This window comes from Haliotis asinina, chromosome 2 (assembly GCF_037392515.1).
Source record: "Haliotis asinina isolate JCU_RB_2024 chromosome 2, JCU_Hal_asi_v2, whole genome shotgun sequence".
NCBI classification, from domain to species: Eukaryota; Metazoa; Mollusca; class Gastropoda; order Lepetellida; family Haliotidae; genus Haliotis; species Haliotis asinina.
In genome coordinates, this window is record NC_090281.1 from 11,817,544 (window position 1) to 11,841,340 (window position 23,797).

General features: G+C 46.2%; 1 protein-coding gene across 1 annotated transcript in view; it reads right to left on the reverse strand.

Moving 5' to 3' along the window:
• LOC137271528 (shematrin-like protein 1) overlaps positions 1 to 22,409 on the reverse strand; it is a 38,948-nt gene extending 16,539 nt beyond the window's left edge. The window contains exons 1-2 of the mRNA XM_067804003.1: positions 22,355 to 22,409; positions 17,825 to 17,993 (exon numbers count right to left, since the gene is read on the reverse strand). Of these exons, the coding sequence (XP_067660104.1) occupies positions 17,825 to 17,993; positions 22,355 to 22,409 (224 nt within the window). The remainder of the gene's footprint in view (positions 1 to 17,824; positions 17,994 to 22,354) is intronic.
• Positions 22,410 to 23,797: the final 1,388 nt, after the last annotated feature.

Here is a 23,797-nt window from a genome sequence, read left to right on the forward strand (position 1 = left end):
GTGGTCACTGAAGTAGTCACCGAGGTTGTTGGCGAAGTTGTGGCTGATGTGGTAGGTGAAGTAGGGGGCGAGGTTGTGGGAGACGTTGTTGCCGATGTGGTTGCCGACGTAGTAGATGATGTGGTTACTGATGTAGTGGCTGATGTAGTAGGAGAGGTTGTTGCTGAAATATAGTTGCAGAGGTGTTTATTGACATGCCGGACAATGTTGTGGCCTTGGGACGCATTTACTTTGAAACAAGTCTTGGCTTTACATAAGTGTTGAATGCTGGTACTAACCACTAGTTGTTGGTGAGGTGGTAGGGGACGTAGTTGCCGATGTAGTTGCAGACGTGGTCACTGAAGTAGTCACCGAGGTTGTTGGCGAAGTTGTGGCTGATGTGGTAGGTGAAGTGGTGGGCGAGGTTGTGGGAGACGTTGTTGCCGATGTGGTTGCCGACGTAGTAGGTGATGTGGTTACTGATGTAGTGGCTGATGTAGTAGGAGAGGTTGTTGCTGAAATATAGTTGCAGAAGTGTTTATTGACATGCCGGACACTATTGTGGCCTTGGGACGCATTTACTTCGAAACAAGTCTTGGCTTTACAGAAGGGTTCAAAGCTGGTACTCACCACTAGTTGTTGGTGACGTGGTAGGCGACGTAGTTGCCGATGTAGTTGCAGACGTGGTCACTGAAGTAGTCACCGAGGTTGTTGGCGAAGTTGTGGCTGATGTGGTAGGTGAAGTAGTGGGCGAGGTTGTGGGAGACGTTGTTGCCGATGTGGTTGCCGACGTAGTAGATGATGTGGTTACTGATGTAGTGGCTGATGTAGTAGGAGAGGTTGTTGCTGAAATATAGTTGCAGAAGTGTTTATTGACATGCCGGACAGTGTTGTGGCCTTGGGACGCATTTACTTCGAAACAAGTCTTGGCTTTACAGAAGTGTTGAAATCTGGTACTAACCACTAGTTGTTGCTGACGTGGTAGGCGACGTAGTTGCCGATGTAGTTGCAGACGTGGTCGCTGAAGTAGTCACCGAGGTTGTTGGCGAAGTTGTGGCTGATGTGGTAGGTGAAGTAGTGGGCGAGGTTGTGGGAGACGTTGTTGCCGATGTGGTTGCCGACGTAGTAGGTGATGTGGTTACTGATGTAGTGGCTGATGTAGTAGGAGAGGTTGTTGCTGAAATATAGTTGCAGAAGTGTTTATTGACATGCCGGACAATGTTGTGGCCTTGGGACGCATTTACTTTGAAACAAGTCTTGGTTTTACATAAGTGTTGAATGCTGGTACTCACCACTAGTTGTTGGTGACGTGGTAGGCGACGTAGTTGCCGATGTAGTTGCAGACGTGGTCACTGAAGTAGTCACCGAGGTTGTTGGCGAAGTTGTGGCTGATGTGGTAGGTGAAGTGGTGGGCGAGGTTGTGGGAGACGTTCTTGCCGATGTGGTTGCCGACGTAGTAGGTGATGTGGTTACTGATGTAGTGGCTGATGTAGTAGGAGAGGTTGTTGCTGAAATATAGTTGCAGAGGTGTTTATTGACATGCTGGACAATGTTGTGGCCTTGGGGCGCATTTACTTCGAAACAAGTCTTGGCTTTACAGAAGTGTTGAAATCTGGTACTCACCACTAGTTGTTGGTGACGTGGTAGGCGACGTAGTTGCCGATGTAGTTGCAGACGTGGTCACTGAAGTAGTCACCGAGGTTGTTGGCGAAGTTGTGGCTGATGTGGTAGGTGAAGTAGTGGGCGAGGTTGTGGGAGACGTTGTTGCCGATGTGGTTGCCGACGTAGTAGGTGATGTGGTTACTGATGTAGTGACTGATGTAGTAGGAGAGGTTGTTGCTGAAATATAGTTGCAGAGGTGTTTATTGACATGCCGGACAATGTTGTGGCCTTGGGACGCATTTACTTTGAAACAAGTCTTGGCTTTACAGAAGTGTTGAATGCTGGTACTAACCACTAGTTGTTGGTGAGGTGGTAGGGGACGTAGTTGCCGATGTAGTTGCAGACGTGGTCACTGAAGTAGTCACCGAGGTTGTTGGCGAAGTTGTGGCTGATGTGGTAGGTGAAGTGGTGGGCGAGGTTGTGGGAGACGTTGTTGCCGATGTGGTTGCCGACGTAGTAGGTGATGTGGTTACTGATGTAGTGGCTGATGTAGTAGGAGAGGTTGTTGCTGAAATATAGTTGCAGAAGTGTTTATTGACATGCCGGACAGTGTTGTGGCCTTGGGACGCATTTACTTCGAAACAAGTCTTGGCTTTACAGAAGGGTTCAAAGCTGGTACTCACCACTAGTTGTTCCTGAGGTGGTATCCGACGTAGTTGCCGATGTAGTTGCAGACGTGGTCACTGAAGTAGTCACCGAGGTTGTTGGCGAAGTTGTGGCTGATGTGGTAGGTGAAGTAGTTGGCGAGGTTGTGGGAGACGTTCTTGCCGATGTGGTTGCCGACGTAGTAGGTGATGTGGTTACTGATGTAGTGGCTGATGTAGTAGGAGAGGTTGTTGCTGAAATATAGTTGCAGAGGTGTTTATTGACATGCCGGACAATGTTGTGGCCTTGGGGCGCATTTACTTCGAAACAAGTCTTGGCTTTACAGAAGTGTTGAAAACTGGTACTCACCACTAGTTGTTGGTGACGTGGTAGGCGACGTAGTTGCCGATGTAGTTGCAGACGTGGTCACTGAAGTAGTCACCGAGGTTGTTGGCGAAGTTGTGGCTGATGTGGTAGGTGAAGTGGTGGGCGAGGTTGTGGGAGACGTTCTTGCCGATGTGGTTGCCGACGTAGTAGGTGATGTGGTTACTGATGTAGTGGCTGATGTAGTAGGAGAGGTTGTTGCTGAAATATAGTTGCAGAGGTGTTTATTGACATGCTGGACAATGTTGTGGCCTTGGGGCGCATTTACTTTGAAACAAGTCTTGGCTTTACAGAAGTGTTGAAATCTGGTACTAACCACTAGTTGTTGGTGAGGTGGTAGGCGACGTAGTTGCCGATGTAGTTGCAGACGTGGTCACTGAAGTAGTCACCGAGGTTGTTGGCGAAGGTGTGGCTGATGTGGTAGGTGAAGTAGTGGGCGAGGTTGTGGGAGACGTTGTTGCCGATGTGGTTGCCGACGTAGTAGGTGATGTGGTTACTGATGTAGTGACTGATGTAGTAGGAGAGGTTGTTGCTGAAATATAGTTGCAGAAGTGTTTATTGACATGCCGGACAATGTTGTGGCCTTGGGACGCATTTACTTTGAAACAAGTCTTGGCTTTACAGAAGGGTTCAAAGCTGGTACTCACCACTAGTTGTTGGTGAGGTGGTAGGCGACGTAGTTGCCGATGTAGTTGCAGACGTGGTCACTGAAGTAGTCACCGAGGTTGTTGGCGAAGTTGTGGCTGATGTGGTAGGTGAAGTAGTGGGCGAGGTTGTGGGAGACGTTGTTGCCGATGTGGTTGCCGACGTAGTAGATGATGTGGTTACTGATGTAGTGGCTGATGTAGTAGGAGAGGTTGTTGCTGAAATATAGTTGCAGAGGTGTTTATTGACATGCCGGACAATGTTGTGGCCTTGGGACGCATTTACTTTGAAACAAGTCTTGGCTTTACATAAGTGTTGAATGCTGGTACTAACCACTAGTTGTTGGTGAGGTGGTAGGGGACGTAGTTGCCGATGTAGTTGCAGACGTGGTCACTGAAGTAGTCACCGAGGTTGTTGGCGAAGTTGTGGCTGATGTGGTAGGTGAAGTGGTGGGCGAGGTTGTGGGAGACGTTGTTGCCGATGTGGTTGCCGATGTAGTAGGTGATGTGGTTACTGATGTAGTGGCTGATGTAGTAGGAGAGGTTGTTGCTGAAATATAGTTGCAGAAGTGTTTATTGACATGCCGGACACTGTTGTGGCCTTGGGACGCATTTACTTCGAAACAAGTCTTGGCTTTACAGAAGGGTTCAAAGCTGGTACTCACCACTAGTTGTTCCTGAGGTGGTATCCGACGTAGTTGCCGATGTAGTTGCAGACGTGGTCACTGAAGTAGTCACCGAGGTTGTTGGCGAAGTTGTGGCTGATGTGGTAGGTGAAGTAGTGGGCGAGGTTGTGGGAGACGTTGTTGCCGATGTGGTTGCCGACGTAGTAGATGATGTGGTTACTGATGTAGTGGCTGATGTAGTAGGAGAGGTTGTTGCTGAAATATAGTTGCAGAGGTGTTTATTGACATGCTGGACAATGTTGTGGCCTTGGGGCGCATTTACTTTGAAACAAGTCTTGGCTTTACAGAAGTGTTGAAATCTGGTACTCACCACTAGTTGTTGCTGACGTGGTAGGCGACGTAGTTGCCGATGTAGTTGCAGACGTGGTCACTGAAGTAGTCACCGAGGTTGTTGGCGAAGTTGTGGCTGATGTGGTAGGTGAAGTAGTGGGCGAGGTTGTGGGAGACGTTGTTGCCGATGTGGTTGCCGACGTAGTAGGTGATGTGGTTACTGATGTAGTGACTGATGTAGTAGGAGAGGTTGTTGCTGAAATATAGTTGCAGAGGTGTTTATTGACATGCCGGACAATGTTGTGGCCTTGGGACGCATTTACTTTGAAACAAGTCTTGGCTTTACAGAAGTGTTGAATGCTGGTACTAACCACTAGTTGTTGGTGAGGTGGTAGGGGACGTAGTTGCCGATGTAGTTGCAGACGTGGTCACTGAAGTAGTCACCGAGGTTGTTGGCGAAGTTGTGGCTGATGTGGTAGGTGAAGTGGTGGGCGAGGTTGTGGGAGACGTTGTTGCCGATGTGGTTGCCGACGTAGTAGGTGATGTGGTTACTGATGTAGTGGCTGATGTAGTAGGAGAGGTTGTTGCTGAAATATAGTTGCAGAAGTGTTTATTGACATGCCGGACAGTGTTGTGGCCTTGGGACGCATTTACTTCGAAACAAGTCTTGGCTTTACAGAAGGGTTCAAAGCTGGTACTCACCACTAGTTGTTGCTGAGGTGGTATCCGACGTAGTTGCCGATGTAGTTGCAGACGTGGTCACTGAAGTAGTCACCGAGGTTGTTGGCGAAGTTGTGGCTGATGTGGTAGGTGAAGTAGTTGGCGAGGTTGTGGGAGACGTTCTTGCCGATGTGGTTGCCGACGTAGTAGGTGATGTGGTTACTGATGTAGTGGCTGATGTAGTAGGAGAGGTTGTTGCTGAAATATAGTTGCAGAGGTGTTTATTGACATGCCGGACAATGTTGTGGCCTTGGGGCGCATTTACTTCGAAACAAGTCTTGGCTTTACAGAAGTGTTGAAAACTGGTACTCACCACTAGTTGTTGGTGACGTGGTAGGCGACGTAGTTGCCGATGTAGTTGCAGACGTGGTCACTGAAGTAGTCACCGAGGTTGTTGGCGAAGTTGTGGCTGATGTGGTAGGTGAAGTGGTGGGCGAGGTTGTGGGAGACGTTCTTGCCGATGTGGTTGCCGACGTAGTAGGTGATGTGGTTACTGATGTAGTGGCTGATGTAGTAGGAGAGGTTGTTGCTGAAATATAGTTGCAGAGGTGTTTATTGACATGCTGGACAATGTTGTGGCCTTGGGGCGCATTTACTTTGAAACAAGTCTTGGCTTTACAGAAGTGTTGAAATCTGGTACTAACCACTAGTTGTTGGTGAGGTGGTAGGCGACGTAGTTGCCGATGTAGTTGCAGACGTGGTCACTGAAGTAGTCACCGAGGTTGTTGGCGAAGGTGTGGCTGATGTGGTAGGTGAAGTAGTGGGCGAGGTTGTGGGAGACGTTGTTGCCGATGTGGTTGCCGACGTAGTAGGTGATGTGGTTACTGATGTAGTGACTGATGTAGTAGGAGAGGTTGTTGCTGAAATATAGTTGCAGAAGTGTTTATTGACATGCCGGACAATGTTGTGGCCTTGGGACGCATTTACTTCGAAACAAGTCTTGGCTTTACAGAAGGGTTCAAAGCTGGTACTCACCACTAGTTGTTGCTGAGGTGGTAGGCGACGTAGTTGCCGATGTAGTTGCAGACGTGGTCACTGAAGTAGTCACCGAGGTTGTTGGCGAAGTTGTGGCTGATGTGGTAGGTGAAGTGGTGGGCGAGGTTGTGGGAGACGTTGTTGCCGATGTGGTTGCCGACGTAGTAGATGATGTGGTTACTGATGTAGTGGCTGATGTAGTAGGAGAGGTTGTTGCTGAAATATAGTTGCAGAGGTGTTTATTGACATGCCGGACAATGTTGTGGCCTTGGGACGCATTTACTTTGAAACAAGTCTTGGCTTTACATAAGTGTTGAATGCTGGTACTAACCACTAGTTGTTGGTGAGGTGGTAGGGGACGTAGTTGCCGATGTAGTTGCAGACGTGGTCACTGAAGTAGACACCGAGGTTGTTGGCGAAGTTGTGGCTGATGTGGTAGGTGAAGTGGTGGGCGAGGTTGTGGGAGACGTTGTTGCCGATGTGGTTGCCGACGTAGTAGGTGATGTGGTTACTGATGTAGTGGCTGATGTAGTAGGAGAGGTTGTTGCTGAAATATAGTTGCAGAGGTGTTTATTGACATGCCAGACAATGTTGTGGCCTTGGGACGCATTTACTTTGAAACAAGTCTTGGCTTTACAGAAGTGTTGAAATCTGGTACTCACCACTAGTTGTTGCTGACGTGGTAGGCGACGTAGTTGCCGATGTAGTTGCAGACGTGGTCACTGAAGTAGTCACCGAGGTTGTTGGCGAAGTTGTGGCTGATGTGGTAGGTGAAGTGGTGGGCGAGGTTGTGGGAGACGTTGTTGCCGATGTGGTTGCCGACGTAGTAGGTGATGTGGTTACTGATGTAGTGGCTGATGTAGTAGGAGAGGTTGTTGCTGAAATATAGTTGCAGAGGTGTTTATTGACATGCCGGACAATGTAGTGGCCTTGGGACGCATTTACTTTGAAACAAGTCTTGGCTTTACAGAAAGGTTCAAAGCTAGTACTCACCACTAGTTGTTGCTGACGTGGTAGGCGACGTAGTTGCCGATGTAGTTGCAGACGTGGTCACTGAAGTAGTCACCGAGGTTGTTGGCGAAGTTGTGGCTGATGTGGTAGGTGAAGTAGTGGGCGAGGTTGTGGGAGACGTTGTTGCCGATGTGGTTGCCGACGTAGTAGGTGATGTGGTTACTGATGTAGTGGCTGATGTAGTAGGAGAGGTTGTTGCTGAAATATAGTTGCAGAGGTGTTTATTGACATGCCGGACAATGTTGTGGCCTTGGGACGCATTTACTTTGAAACAAGTCTTGGCTTTACAGAAGTGTTGAAATCTGGTACTAACCACTAGTTGTTGCTGACGTGGTAGGCGACGTAGTTGCCGATGTAGTTGCAGACGTGGTCACTGAAGTAGTCACCGAGGTTGTTGGCGAAGTTGTGACTGATGTGGTAGGTGAAGTAGTGGGCGAGGTTGTGGGAGACGTTGTTGCCGATGTGGTTGCCGACGTAGTAGGTGATGTGGTTACTGATGTAGTGGCTGATGTAGTAGGAGAGGTTGTTGCTGAAATATAGTTGCAGAAGTGTTTATTGACATGCTGGACAATGTTGTGGCCTTGGGACGCATTTACTTTGAAACAAGTCTTGGCTTTACAGAAGTGTTGAAATCTGGTACTCACCACTAGTTGTTGCTGACGTGGTATCCGACGCAGTTGCCGATGTAGTTGCAGACGTGGTCACTGAAGTAGTCACCGAGGTTGTTGGCGAAGTTGTGGCTGATGTGGTAGGTGAAGTAGTGGGCGAGGTTGTGGGAGACGTTGTTGCCGATGTGGTTGCCGACGTAGTAGGTGATGTGGTTTCTGATGTAGTGGCTGATGTAGTAGGAGAGGTTGTTGCTGAAATATAGTTGCAGAAGTGTTTATTGACATGCTGGACAATGTTGTGGCCTTGGGACGCATTTACTTTGAAACAAGTCTTGGCTTTACAGAAGTGTTGAAAACTGGCACTCACCACTAGTTGTTGCTGACGTGGTGTCCGACGTAGTTGCCGATGTAGTTGCAGACGTGGTCACTGAAGTAGTCACCGAGGTTGTTGGCGAAGTTGTGGCTGATGTGGTAGGTGAAGTGGTGGGCGAGGTTGTGGGAGACGTTGTTGCCGATGTGGTTGCCGACGTAGTAGGTGATGTGGTTACTGATGTAGTGGCTGATGTAGTAGGAGAGGTTGTTGCTGAAATATAGTTGCAGAAGTGTTTATTGACATGCCGGACAATGTTGTGGCCTTGGGACGCATTTACTTTGAAACAAGTCTTGGTTTTACATAAGTGTTGAATGCTGGTACTCACCACTAGTTGTTGGTGACGTGGTAGGCGACGTAGTTGCCGATGTAGTTGCAGACGTGGTCACTGAAGTAGTCACCGAGGTTGTTGGCGAAGTTGTGGCTGATGTGGTAGGTGAAGTGGTGGGCGAGGTTGTGGGAGACGTTCTTGCCGATGTGGTTGCCGACGTAGTAGGTGATGTGGTTACTGATGTAGTGGCTGATGTAGTAGGAGAGGTTGTTGCTGAAATATAGTTGCAGAGGTGTTTATTGACATGCTGGACAATGTTGTGGCCTTGGGGCGCATTTACTTTGAAACAAGTCTTGGCTTTACAGAAGTGTTGAAATCTGGTACTCACCACTAGTTGTTGCTGACGTGGTAGGCGACGTAGTTGCCGATGTAGTTGCAGACGTGGTCACTGAAGTAGTCACCGAGGTTGTTGGCGAAGTTGTGGCTGATGTGGTAGGTGAAGTAGTGGGCGAGGTTGTGGGAGACGTTGTTGCCGATGTGGTTGCCGACGTAGTAGGTGATGTGGTTACTGATGTAGTGACTGATGTAGTAGGAGAGGTTGTTGCTGAAATATAGTTGCAGAGGTGTTTATTGACATGCCGGACAATGTTGTGGCCTTGGGACGCATTTACTTTGAAACAAGTCTTGGCTTTACAGAAGTGTTGAATGCTGGTACTAACCACTAGTTGTTGGTGAGGTGGTAGGGGACGTAGTTGCCGATGTAGTTGCAGACGTGGTCACTGAAGTAGTCACCGAGGTTGTTGGCGAAGTTGTGGCTGATGTGGTAGGTGAAGTGGTGGGCGAGGTTGTGGGAGACGTTGTTGCCGATGTGGTTGCCGACGTAGTAGGTGATGTGGTTACTGATGTAGTGGCTGATGTAGTAGGAGAGGTTGTTGCTGAAATATAGTTGCAGAAGTGTTTATTGACATGCCGGACAGTGTTGTGGCCTTGGGACGCATTTACTTCGAAACAAGTCTTGGCTTTACAGAAGGGTTCAAAGCTGGTACTCACCACTAGTTGTTCCTGAGGTGGTATCCGACGTAGTTGCCGATGTAGTTGCAGACGTGGTCACTGAAGTAGTCACCGAGGTTGTTGGCGAAGTTGTGGCTGATGTGGTAGGTGAAGTAGTTGGCGAGGTTGTGGGAGACGTTGTTGCCGATGTGGTTGCCGACGTAGTAGGTGATGTGGTTACTGATGTAGTGGCTGATGTAGTAGGAGAGGTTGTTGCTGAAATATAGTTGCAGAGGTGTTTATTGACATGCCGGACAATGTTGTGGCCTTGGGGCGCATTTACTTCGAAACAAGTCTTGGCTTTACAGAAGTGTTGAAAACTGGTACTCACCACTAGTTGTTGGTGACGTGGTAGGCGACGTAGTTGCCGATGTAGTTGCAGACGTGGTCACTGAAGTAGTCACCGAGGTTGTTGGCGAAGTTGTGGCTGATGTGGTAGGTGAAGTAGTTGGCGAGGTTGTGGGAGACGTTCTTGCCGATGTGGTTGCCGACGTAGTAGGTGATGTGGTTACTGATGTAGTGGCTGATGTAGTAGGAGAGGTTGTTGCTGAAATATAGTTGCAGAGGTGTTTATTGACATGCTGGACAATGTTGTGGCCTTGGGACGCATTTACTTCGAAACAAGTCTTGGCTTTACAGAAGGGTTCAAAGCTGGTACTCACCACTAGTTGTTGCTGAGGTGGTAGGCGACGTAGTTGCCGATGTAGTTGCAGACGTGGTCACTGAAGTAGTCACCGAGGTTGTTGGCGAAGTTGTGGCTGATGTGGTAGGTGAAGTAGTGGGCGAGGTTGTGGGAGACGTTGTTGCCGATGTGGTTGCCGACGTAGTAGATGATGTGGTTACTGATGTAGTGGCTGATGTAGTAGGAGAGGTTGTTGCTGAAATATAGTTGCAGAGGTGTTTATTGACATGCCGGACAATGTTGTGGCCTTGGGACGCATTTACTTTGAAACAAGTCTTGGCTTTACATAAGTGTTGAATGCTGGTACTAACCACTAGTTGTTGGTGAGGTGGTAGGGGACGTAGTTGCCGATGTAGTTGCAGACGTGGTCACTGAAGTAGTCACCGAGGTTGTTGGCGAAGTTGTGGCTGATGTGGTAGGTGAAGTGGTGGGCGAGGTTGTGGGAGACGTTCTTGCCGATGTGGTTGCCGACGTAGTAGGTGATGTGGTTACTGATGTAGTGGCTGATGTAGTAGGAGAGGTTGTTGCTGAAATATAGTTGTAGACGTGTTTATTGACATGCCGGACAATGTTGTGGCCTTGGGACGCATTTACTTTGAAACAAGTCTTGGCTTTACAGAAGTGTTGAAAACTGGTACTCACCACTAGTTGTTGGTGACGTGGTAGGCGACGTAGTTGCCGATGTAGTTGCAGACGTGGTCACTGAAGTAGTCACCGAGGTTGTTGGCGAAGTTGTGGCTGATGTGGTAGGTGAAGTAGTGGGCGAGGTTGTGGGAGACGTTGTTGCCGATGTGGTTGCCGACGTAGTAGGTGATGTGGTTACTGATGTAGTGGCTGATGTAGTAGGAGAGGTTGTTGCTGAAATATAGTTGCAGAGGTGTTTATTGACATGCCGGACAATGTTGTGGCCTTGGGACGCATTTACTTTGAAACAAGTCTTGGCTTTACAGAAGTGTTGAAATCTGGTACTAACCACTAGTTGTTGGTGACGTGGTAGGCGACGTAGTTGCCGATGTAGTTGCAGACGTGGTCACTGAAGTAGTCACCGAGGTTGTTGGCGAAGTTGTGGCTGATGTGGTAGGTGAAGTGGTGGGCGAGGTTGTGGGAGACGTTCTTGCCGATGTGGTTGCCGACGTAGTAGGTGATGTGGTTACTGATGTAGTGGCTGATGTAGTAGGAGAGGTTGTTGCTGAAATATAGTTGCAGAGGTGTTTATTGACATGCCGGACAATGTAGTGGGCTTGGGACGCATTTACTTTGAAACAAGTCTTGGCTTTACAGAAGTGTTGAAATCTGGTACTCACCACTAGTTGTTGCTGAGGTGGTGTCCGACGTAGTTGCCGATGTAGTTGCAGACGTGGTCACTGAAGTAGTCACCGAGGTTGTTGGCGAAGTTGTGGCTGATGTGGTAGGTGAAGTAGTGGGCGAGGTTGTGGGAGACGTTGTTGCCGATGTGGTTGCCGACGTAGTAGGTGATGTGGTTACTGATGTAGTGGCTGATGTAGTAGGAGAGGTTGTTGCTGAAATATAGTTGCAGAGGTGTTTATTGACATGCCGGACAATGTTGTGGCCTTGGGACGCATTTACTTTGAAACAAGTCTTGGCTTTACAGAAGTGTTGAAATCTGGTACTCACCACTAGTTGTTGGTGACGTGGTAGGCGACGTAGTTGCCGATGTAGTTGCAGACGTGGTCACTGAAGTAGTCACCGAGGTTGTTGGCGAAGTTGTGGCTGATGTGGTAGGTGAAGTAGTGGGCGAGGTTGTGGGAGACGTTGTTGCCGATGTGGTTGCCGACGTAGTAGGTGATGTGGTTACTGATGTAGTGGCTGATGTAGTAGGAGAGGTTGTTGCTGAAATATAGTTGCAGAAGTGTTTATTGACATGCCGGACAATGTTGTGGCCTTGGGACGCATTTACTTTGAAACAAGTCTTGGCTTTACAGAAGTGTTGAAATCTGGTACTAACCACTAGTTGTTGCTGACGTGGTAGGCGACGTAGTTGCCGATGTAGTTGCAGACGTGGTCACTGAAGTAGTCACCGAGGTTGTTGGCGAAGTTGTGGCTGATGTGGTAGGTGAAGTAGTGGGCGAGGTTGTGGGAGACGTTGTTGCCGATGTGGTTGCCGACGTAGTAGGTGATGTGGTTACTGATGTAGTGGCTGATGTAGTAGGAGAGGTTGTTGCTGAAATATAGTTGCAGAAGTGTTTATTGACATGCTGGACAATGTTGTGGCCTTGGGACGCATTTACTTTGAAACAAGTCTTGGCTTTACAGAAGTGTTGAAATCTGGTACTCACCACTAGTTGTTGCTGACGTGGTATCCGACGCAGTTGCCGATGTAGTTGCAGACGTGGTCACTGAAGTAGTCACCGAGGTTGTTGGCGAAGTTGTGGCTGATGTGGTAGGTGAAGTAGTGGGCGAGGTTGTGGGAGACGTTGTTGCCGATGTGGTTGCCGACGTAGTAGGTGATGTGGTTTCTGATGTAGTGGCTGATGTAGTAGGAGAGGTTGTTGCTGAAATATAGTTGCAGAAGTGTTTATTGACATGCTGGACAATGTTGTGGCCTTGGGACGCATTTACTTTGAAACAAGTCTTGGCTTTACAGCAGTGTTGAAAACTGGCACTCACCACTAGTTGTTGCTGACGTGGTATCCGACGTAGTTGCCGATGTAGTTGCAGACGTGGTCACTGAAGTAGTCACCGAGGTTGTTGGCGAAGTTGTGGCTGATGTGGTAGGTGAAGTGGTGGGCGAGGTTGTGGGAGACGTTGTTGCCGATGTGGTTGCCGACGTAGTAGGTGATGTGGTTACTGATGTAGTGGCTGATGTAGTAGGAGAGGTTGTTGCTGAAATATAGTTGCAGAAGTGTTTATTGACATGCCGGACAATGTTGTGGCCTTGGGACCCATTTACTTTGAAACAAGTCTTGGCTTTACAGAAGTGTTGCAAGCTGGTACTCACCACTAGTTGTTGCTGACGTGGTATCCGACGTAGTTGCCGATGTAGTTGCAGACGTGGTCACTGAAGTAGTCACCGAGGTTGTTGGCGAAGTTGTGGCTGATGTGGTAGGTGAAGTGGTGGGCGAGGTTGTGGGAGACGTTGTTGCCGATGTGGTTGCCGACGTAGTAGGTGATGTGGTTTCTGATGTAGTGGCTGATGTAGTAGGAGATGTTGTTGCTGAAATATAGTTGCAGAGGTGTTTATTGACATGCCGGACAATGTTGTGGCCTTGGGACGCATTTACTTTGAAACAAGTCTTGGCTTTACAGAAGTGTTGAAAACTGGTACTCACCACTAGTTGTTGCTGACGTGGTTTCCGACGTAGTTGCCGATGTAGTTGCAGACGTGGTCACTGAAGTAGTCACCGAGGTTGTTGGCGAAGTTGTGGCTGATGTGGTAGGTGAAGTAGTGGGCGAGGTTGTGGGAGACGTTGTTGCCGATGTGGTTGCCGACGTAGTAGGTGATGTGGTTTCTGATGTAGTGGCTGATGTAGTAGGAGAGGTTGTTGCTGAAATATAGTTGCAGAGGTGTTTATTGACATGCTGGACAATGTTGTGGCCTTGGGACGCATTTACTTTGAAACAAGTCTTGGCTTTACAGAAGTGTTGAAATCTGGTACTCACCACTAGTTGTTGCTGAGGTGGTGTCCGACGTAGTTGCCGATGTAGTTGCAGACGTGGTCACTGAAGTAGTCACCGAGGTTGTTGGCGAAGTTGTGGCTGATGTGGTAGGTGAAGTGGTGGGCGAGGTTGTGGGAGACGTTGTTGCCGATGTGGTTGCCGACGTAGTAGGTGATGTGGTTACTGATGTAGTGGCTGATGTAGTAGGAGAGGTTGTTGCTGAAATATAGTTGCAGAAGTGTTTATTGACATGCTGGACAATGTTGTGGCCTTGGGACGCATTTACTTTGAAACAAGTCTTGGCTTTACAGAAGTGCTGAAATCTGGTACTCACCACTAGTTGTTGGTGACGTGGTAGGCGACGTAGTTGCCGATGTAGTTACAGACGTGGTCATTGAAGTAGTCACCGAGGTTGTTGGCGAAGTTGTGGCTGATGTGGTAGGTGAAGTGGTGGGCGAGGTTGTGGGAGACGTTGTTGCCGATGTGGTTGCCGACGTAGTAGGTGATGTGGTTTCTGATGTAGTGGCTGATGTAGTAGGAGAGGTTGTTGCTGAAATATAGTTGCAGAAGTGTTTATTGACATGCTGGACAATGTTGTGGCCTTGGGACGCATTTACTTTGAAACAAGTCTTGGCTTTACAGAAGTGTTGAAAACTGGCACTCACCACTAGTTGTTGCTGACGTGGTATCCGACGTAGTTGCCGATGTAGTTGCAGACGTGGTCACTGAAGCAGTCACCGAGGTTGTTGGCGAAGTTGTGGCTGATGTGGTAGGTGAAGTGGTGGGCGAGGTTGTGGGAGACGTTGTTGCCGATGTGGTTGCCGACGTAGTAGGTGATGTGGTTACTGATGTAGTGGCTGATGTAGTAGGAGAGGTTGTTGCTGAAATATAGTTGCAGAAGTGTTTATTGACATGCCGGACAATGTTGTGGCCTTGGGACGCATTTACTTTGAAACAAGTCTTGGCTTTACAGAAGTGTTGAAAGCTGGTACTCACCACTAGTTGTTGCTGACGTGGTAGGCGACGTAGTTGCCGATGTAGTTGCAGACGTGGTCACTGAAGTAGTCACCGAGGTTGTTGGCGAAGTTGTGGCTGATGTGGTAGGTGAAGTGGTGGGCGAGGTTGTGGGAGACGTTGTTGCCGATGTGGTTGCCGACGTAGTAGGTGATGTGGTTTCTGATGTAGTGGCTGATGCAATAGGAGAGGTTGTTGCTGAAATATAGTTGCAGTGGTTTTTTTTGACTTGCCGGACAATGTTGTGGCCTTGGGACGCATTTACTTTGAAACAAGTCTTGGCTTTACAGAAGTGTTGCAAGCTGGTACTAACCACTAGTTGTTGCTGACGTGGTATCCGACGTAGTTGCCGATGTAGTTACAGACGTGGTCATTGAAGTAGTCACCGAGGTGGTTGGCGAAGTTGTGGCTGATGTGGTAGGTGAAGTAGTGGGCGAGGTTGTGGGAGATGTTGTTGCCGATGTGGTTGCCGACGTAGTAGGTGATGTGGTTACTGATGTAGTGGCTGATGTAGTAGGAGAGGTTGTTGCTGAAATATAGTTGCAGAGGTGGTTACTGACATGCTGGACAATGTTGTGGCCTTGGGACGCATTTACTTTGAAACAAGTCTTGGCTTTACAGCAGTGTTGAAAACTGGCACTCACCACTAGTTGTTGCTGACGTGGTATCCGACGTAGTTGCCGATGTAGTTGCAGACGTGGTCACTGAAGTAGTCACCGAGGTTGTTGGCGAAGTTGTGGCTGATGTGGTAGGTGAAGTGGTGGGCGAGGTTGTGGGAGACGTTGTTGCCGATGTGGTTGCCGACGTAGTAGGTGATGTGGTTACTGATGTAGTGGCTGATGTAGTAGGAGAGGTTGTTGCTGAAATATAGTTGCAGAAGTGTTTATTGACATGCCGGACAATGTTGTGGCCTTGGGACCCATTTACTTTGAAACAAGTCTTGGCTTTACAGAAGTGTTGCAAGCTGGTACTCACCACTAGTTGTTGCTGACGTGGTATCCGACGTAGTTGCCGATGTAGTTGCAGACGTGGTCACTGAAGTAGTCACCGAGGTTGTTGGCGAAGTTGTGGCTGATGTGGTAGGTGAAGTGGTGGGCGAGGTTGTGGGAGACGTTGTTGCCGATGTGGTTGCCGACGTAGTAGGTGATGTGGTTTCTGATGTAGTGGCTGATGTAGTAGGAGATGTTGTTGCTGAAATATAGTTGCAGAGGTGTTTATTGACATGCCGGACAATGTTGTGGCCTTGGGACGCATTTACTTTGAAACAAGTCTTGGCTTTACAGAAGTGTTGAAAACTGGTACTCACCACTAGTTGTTGCTGACGTGGTTTCCGACGTAGTTGCCGATGTAGTTGCAGACGTGGTCACTGAAGTAGTCACCGAGGTTGTTGGCGAAGTTGTGGCTGATGTGGTAGGTGAAGTAGTGGGCGAGGTTGTGGGAGACGTTGTTGCCGATGTGGTTGCCGACGTAGTAGGTGATGTGGTTTCTGATGTAGTGGCTGATGTAGTAGGAGAGGTTGTTGCTGAAATATAGTTGCAGAGGTGTTTATTGACATGCTGGACAATGTTGTGGCCTTGGGACGCATTTACTTTGAAACAAGTCTTGGCTTTACAGAAGTGTTGAAATCTGGTACTCACCACTAGTTGTTGCTGAGGTGGTGTCCGACGTAGTTGCCGATGTAGTTGCAGACGTGGTCACTGAAGTAGTCACCGAGGTTGTTGGCGAAGTTGTGGCTGATGTGGTAGGTGAAGTGGTGGGCGAGGTTGTGGGAGACGTTGTTGCCGATGTGGTTGCCGACGTAGTAGGTGATGTGGTTACTGATGTAGTGGCTGATGTAGTAGGAGAGGTTGTTGCTGAAATATAGTTGCAGAAGTGTTTATTGACATGCTGGACAATGTTGTGGCCTTGGGACGCATTTACTTTGAAACAAGTCTTGGCTTTACAGAAGTGCTGAAATCTGGTACTCACCACTAGTTGTTGGTGACGTGGTAGGCGACGTAGTTGCCGATGTAGTTACAGACGTGGTCATTGAAGTAGTCACCGAGGTTGTTGGCGAAGTTGTGGCTGATGTGGTAGGTGAAGTGGTGGGCGAGGTTGTGGGAGACGTTGTTGCCGATGTGGTTGCCGACGTAGTAGGTGATGTGGTTTCTGATGTAGTGGCTGATGTAGTAGGAGAGGTTGTTGCTGAAATATAGTTGCAGAAGTGTTTATTGACATGCTGGACAATGTTGTGGCCTTGGGACGCATTTACTTTGAAACAAGTCTTGGCTTTACAGAAGTGTTGAAAACTGGCACTCACCACTAGTTGTTGCTGACGTGGTATCCGACGTAGTTGCCGATGTAGTTGCAGACGTGGTCACTGAAGCAGTCACCGAGGTTGTTGGCGAAGTTGTGGCTGATGTGGTAGGTGAAGTGGTGGGCGAGGTTGTGGGAGACGTTGTTGCCGATGTGGTTGCCGACGTAGTAGGTGATGTGGTTACTGATGTAGTGGCTGATGTAGTAGGAGAGGTTGTTGCTGAAATATAGTTGCAGAAGTGTTTATTGACATGCCGGACAATGTTGTGGCCTTGGGACGCATTTACTTTGAAACAAGTCTTGGCTTTACAGAAGTGTTGAAAGCTGGTACTCACCACTAGTTGTTGCTGACGTGGTAGGCGACGTAGTTGCCGATGTAGTTGCAGACGTGGTCACTGAAGTAGTCACCGAGGTTGTTGGCGAAGTTGTGGCTGATGTGGTAGGTGAAGTGGTGGGCGAGGTTGTGGGAGACGTTGTTGCCGATGTGGTTGCCGACGTAGTAGGTGATGTGGTTTCTGATGTAGTGGCTGATGCAATAGGAGAGGTTGTTGCTGAAATATAGTTGCAGTGGTTTTTTTTGACTTGCCGGACAATGTTGTGGCCTTGGGACGCATTTACTTTGAAACAAGTCTTGGCTTTACAGAAGTGTTGCAAGCTGGTACTAACCACTAGTTGTTGCTGACGTGGTATCCGACGTAGTTGCCGATGTAGTTACAGACGTGGTCATTGAAGTAGTCACCGAGGTGGTTGGCGAAGTTGTGGCTGATGTGGTAGGTGAAGTAGTGGGCGAGGTTGTGGGAGATGTTGTTGCCGATGTGGTTGCCGACGTAGTAGGTGATGTGGTTACTGATGTAGTGGCTGATGTAGTAGGAGAGGTTGTTGCTGAAATATAGTTGCAGAGGTGGTTACTGACATGCTGGACAATGTTGTGGCCTTGGGACCCATTTACTTTGAAACAAGTCTTGGCTTTACAGAAGGGTTGAAAACTGGTACTCACCACTAGTTGTTGCTGACGTGGTAGGCGACGTAGTTGCCGATGTAGTTGCAGACGTGGTCACTGAAGTAGTCACCGAGGTTGTTGGCGAAGTTGTGGCTGATGTGGTAGGTGAAGTGGTGGGCGAGGTTGTGGGAGACGTTGTTGCCGATGTTGTTTCCCAGGTTGAAGTTGACTGTTGAAATAGGTGTTAGGATGTACGCAAGTTTGTTTTAGAATGTACGCAAATCTTGGACTTCAGTATCGCCTGTTTAAAGTTATTTCCATATCAATGTTTTATAATCTTTCCGTAATGTTGATTGGTTAGAATAGCTTTGGATCTGACGTTTTATTGCATTTATGCTGCATTGATGTAATCTTTACCCGATTTTGTTTTAACGTTTCAAATTTTGCGTTTCGTTCATTTGAAATCTTTCTTTTCCATAATTTTTACTACGAACTGAAATAATTTAAATTTCTTAAAATAAGTACTCGAGTGAAATTATGTGAAAAATTCTTGATATCAATTCTTTATATCCATTTGGTATTGTACCATGCCAAACCATAAGACTTGATTAGCCCTCGGCAATTGAATAAGTTGGAAGTTTGGAGAAACAATCCAGGGTAATTTGAGTGAGTGTGTGAATTTAATGATACTCGGCTTGTAGCAATATTCCACCAAAATCATGCGGACACCAGAAACGGGCTTTACACATTGTGCCTATGTGGAGAATCGAACTCGGAACATGATCGCTTTAAACGCTAAGCTACCCTACAGCCCCTCCGGGTTGAGGACGTTATGCAGTTTGCGTTTTACAACGTAAGTGAATAAACTAATGCATTTGTGTCCCACCGAGCAAAGTCGACACTTCGTGTCTAGATGTTTACTACCATAGGAGGCAAGTGTTCAGCTAGTATATCCCGGACAAAGTCAACCGTTTGACTGCCCTTAAGATGTCTGCCAAAAGCGAAAAGATTGTACAAGTTCGGCCTGTCCGTTTATGTGTGTTTATGAACCACTTTCAAATGATGATGGTACAATATTTCTGTTTGCAATAAAAATGTACCGATGCATTTCAGTTGCCACAAATGATAAACTGAATAAAGTGAAATTAAGATTGCGAATCCTCATAATTTGTCCTTGCCAACTGAAAAGTCAAGTCTCAGAATTTTATTCAACTTAAAAGTTGGATAAAAGTTGTTTAATAAACGATCACAGTTTCAAATCGTTTCATTTGTTTGTATTACAAGGAGCTATTAACACCGTGAACAAGTAGGGCTGGTCTAAGATAACTCTCATCACGTACCGCACGTGCATTTGTTTCACTGTCTTCCAACTACTGCCCTTAGCGTCCTGTAATTGGGCTGGCAATCTTAATTTCATTTTATTTGGTATACTTTTTTGTTTAGGTTTAAAGTGAAAATCATCGTAGGTTTTCACTGCAAATAGACTATAGGTGCTTGCGAAAAGCTGTCAGAAACATGTCAGTTGTTCACCTGAAACAAACATAGGAAAGTGTGGTCCATGTGTACAGGGGTACAGTACCAAATGTCATGGGGTTTTTTTTGTCACTTATGAGTCGAACATTTGGAAATGTCCTCAAAACGTCTCACATGAAACGTTTGGAAGGTTTCGCCAAGGTCACGAAGCCACATCCGACAACTTCTGAATCGGAGTCGTATGACTTCATCGAAATCTTCGTAGCAGCACCATATATTGTATCTCACAGGTTGGCACCATGACAACACCAACGTCCGTAGCTGAAGGAATATTGAGTGACAGAAGTAAACGTTGATTGTTTAAGTCTTCCCCCTGGTCATCCTTCATCTGTCCTTTGTTTTGTTAATCTTTGTGAATGCAACTATCAGATCTCCTCTATTTCTAGTTCAGGTTGCTAAACCTGCGGAAGGGAATAGGCTGTTTGACATTTATTGAATGATGTCAGCTCATCGATATATCCGGGAGTTAAGTTTGACTTGATAGGTAAACTACCATTAGCTATCGATCCAATTACAAATTCTGATTTTATGTGCAAAGGAACGGATGAGATAGAAGTGGTGCCCAGGTAGTTTGGTTTTAGAAAGATGGGTGACTTCTAAGGATGTCTAATGTACTCGGAACCTTAAGGAACAAACTGATGGAATATATATATATATATATATATATATATATATATATATATATATATATATATATATATATATATATATATATATATAACAAGCTTAAAGATTTGTACACAGTAGAAAGGCGCCTGCTTGTTTCCAGTCAATGTTTACATTCCATAAATCACTCAACAGGTTCCCAAGAACAATAATAACGCTGAAATGGTAGGATTTATTTGGATGTGTGGGGTTCCAGAAATGGCGTCTAGACTAGTGTTCTTCTTTAATTACTTTAATTACGTTTTTTTATTGGGCTCACGTAATAATAACCACCAATAAGGTTAATGGGGAATGTTCACTCAAACAGGACAACAGACGGCAATAACCCTGCCTATTAGTGATAGCATTTGCCACACACTTTGTACCATAAAATCTGTACTCTAAAGGTGGTGATGTATGTGCCCACTTGCATGCTGTACATACTGTAAACATCTCCAAAATACAAAGAAATACAAATACATCAATGCAAAGAGAGTCATAAAAATGTTGTATTTGAGTGGGAGTTTATTAAAATGCCTGATTGTTTGAAATGTGAAGATTGCCATTATGCGGGTATGCTGTAAGATTTATATCAGAAGGTTAAGAATGACTTTTAATACCTCCGGGGACAGATTGTTTGCCAATGCTGACAAATGAGAGTGTTTTGCCCTTAGTGTTATGCATACATTTGACGTTTAATTCTATTCTTTCTATTTGATACAGGACCGACACTGCGACTTTATATGAATGAAGTCTAAACAGCTTTGGTGGGAACTGGACTTACATCGTAGACAAGATATAATAGGGAATTGTTTACATCCAACGTTAATGGTTAGAAGTAAAGAAGATTGCAGGAGAAATCCATGTATATCTCGAAAAGGATGTTTAAACATTAATGTACAAAAATGTGAGTCAAAAGATTTGCATTGCTTCATTCTCAAATCATTATGGGTCATATAATCTGTATGGGCTTCTTCCTTTGAGCCATGGTATAATTTCGCAAGGTTGTCACTGCTGTGTAGACTCTCTTTCTGCAAGTAAAGTGTATTTTGGAGACGTGTGAGATGTGTAATGTTTCATCATTCACAACAATCAATGAGCTAAGGCCAACCGACCATGCATCTCTCTCAATCACCGAACAGACATTACAGTGGAAGCTGTCTAAACCATCACTCAATGGGAATGAAGAAATAATCTGGTTCTGACAATGTGCCGGATTGTAGAGATGATGATAAATGTACAAGCCACAGACGGGACTGAGATTTTACATGTCGGATTGGACAGATGCCGGGTTTGACAACTTCCACTGTACATTAAAGCTAAAAGTAGAACAGGGTGTATATAGCTGTAGGAAGAATCCCCGTGTCTGTGTTTTCAGTATAGGGAAGGGCACTTACTATATCCTTGTGAGTGCTGATTGACTATGCAAGTGGGTGAGTCGGGTTTTACGCTGCCTTAAGCAATTTGTAACAATATGATCGGAAATGAGCTTCAGGCATTATACCAATTTGGACAGGTGAACCCTGTCTTCCACATAATGAGTGATGAGTATCAAGTTGTAATGATTTGCCTAAGGTATGTAAGATATAGACACTTGTATTTCATAGGTCAGGTCAGTGGCTGCAGGGAAGAAACCCAGTTTTATTTGCAACCCTTGTCTGCGAGCAAATAGTTCTAAAGGTGTTGCTAACGTTGATCACTCATTGGTCTTAAAGTAACAGTATTGATTTTTGGTAAGCAAACAACATACATTTCACAATATTTACTTCGTATAACGTATAACCTTTTAAAGCGGTCATCTTTCACAGTGGCGATCTAGATCTGAGTAAGCTTTGCGTAGCATCTTAAAGCATTAAAGACGAAAGTATAAACAAAACTACAACACATCGCTAATAATGAAAGCAGTGTCATTGCATTTATTCCCATGTAAGCTAAGCAACGAACATGCTTTGTGACTGTAAAACCACAGATACTGTACATGACTGTACAGTACAGTTAAAAGTGAGTATGCGGCTCAAAGCGTTATCACACGTTGTGAAGGGTTATGTCCGCTCGCTGCTAGCCTACCTTATGATACCATTTGCATAATGTCTACCTCCGCCTCTTTCACATAGGGTCTGCTCTAACAGCTCTACTCACTAACTCTAGACATTAGACATACTTAACCTTCAAACCCACCTACTCGGCGTTTTACAATTAGCAGGTAACCTACCATCATTAAAAATGATTTGCAGGATTTCTGTTTAAAGTTACTTAGATCTCAATTATATCAGTAAACTGCTAGTTTTGCAGTTTGGGTTGTTCCTTAGTAAAGCCTACTGCCAAATCTGAAATTCAATGTATTTCCAAGATTGATAACATTCAAATGTCCTTCGTGTGTAAACCCTTCAACACGTATGGGTCTCTTCTTACCACACATAAGGTCCTCCTCCTTTACCATACACATCGGTCCTCCCTTACCGCACATATAGGACCTCCTGACTTACCATACAATCATATAGGTCCCCCCTTACCATGCACATAGGCCCCCCTTACCATACACATACGTCCCATCTTACCATACACATAGGTCCCCCTTATATATATAAGTCCTCTCGTGCCATACAATCATATAGGTCCTCCCTCACCATACGTATAGATCCTCCCTTACCATACGTATAAGTCCTCCCTTACCATACATGTAGGTTTTTCCTTATAATACATATAGTTCCTCCTCTCTAACCATACACAGAGGGCCTCCCTTACCATACACAGAGGGCCTCCCTTACCATACACAGAGGGCCTCCCTTACCAAACAAATAGGGCCTCCCTCACCATACATAGAGGTACTCCTTTATCATACATATAGGTCCTCAATTACCACATATATAGGTCCTCCCTTAGTATACATATAGGTCCACCTTTACCATACACACTGGGCCTCCCTTACCATACGTAAAAGTCGGTCCTTATTATACACATACTCCGGCTCTACTGAGTAAATGTGCAGTTGCCTTCAGCATACGTCCCCGATGTTTCTGTATTGGCCACTTTCAGTATGTTTAGTCAATCTGATGGAACTCGTCTGATGGATGTTGTCTTCACAGAATTGCCATTCTATAAACTGCATATAAAGGGAAAATCGTGGTCCGTGCACCAAATCGTAGTCAGTGCATCGTATTCAGAAGCACAGTTAAGCGTTAGTTCGATACTATGGAGCACGATAAAGGACACCTGCATCATAAGTGAAGCCAAAGCGCACTACTAATACAGACTGAATGTTGTAGCAGCCAAACTATACGGCTGGTGTGTCTGAACACCATCGGAACATGCAGTGGAGCAAGGAATCCCACAAAGTACTATGGTTAAAGCGAGAACAGCTGGACGTTCCGAGAGACAACGAAAGAGAACCTGGTGTCGTACCGTTGTAGATGATGTTGTCGCAGAAGTGGTTGCCGACGTAACTGAAATACATGTCTGAATTTTAATAAAACGCAAACAATAAGACCTTGGCTGATTCCAAGTAATTAACGTCGGTCTGTAAATAATCGAGTATGTACGGAAGCTTAACGGCTGTACTTGGTGACAGGGGTTTAAGTTTGTCACGATTTTTCTCGTTATTTGCAACTTATTTTCGAAATTTTCGATTTTTGTCTCCCTAACTTCGGTTACATTGTAGAAAATGAGATTATTTGTTCAATACATCAAACACATATACAAACAATTTCAATAATGAAAATTTGCTCACAAAGATTCAAAATGATAATTTATAAAACCAAAATAAACTTATGAATGGATGTCGGATATTTGAGTTTTAGTTCATGCTTCTTCTTCGGGGCTCGTTATTTTTTACCATTTTCAATTGTCAGCAAATGT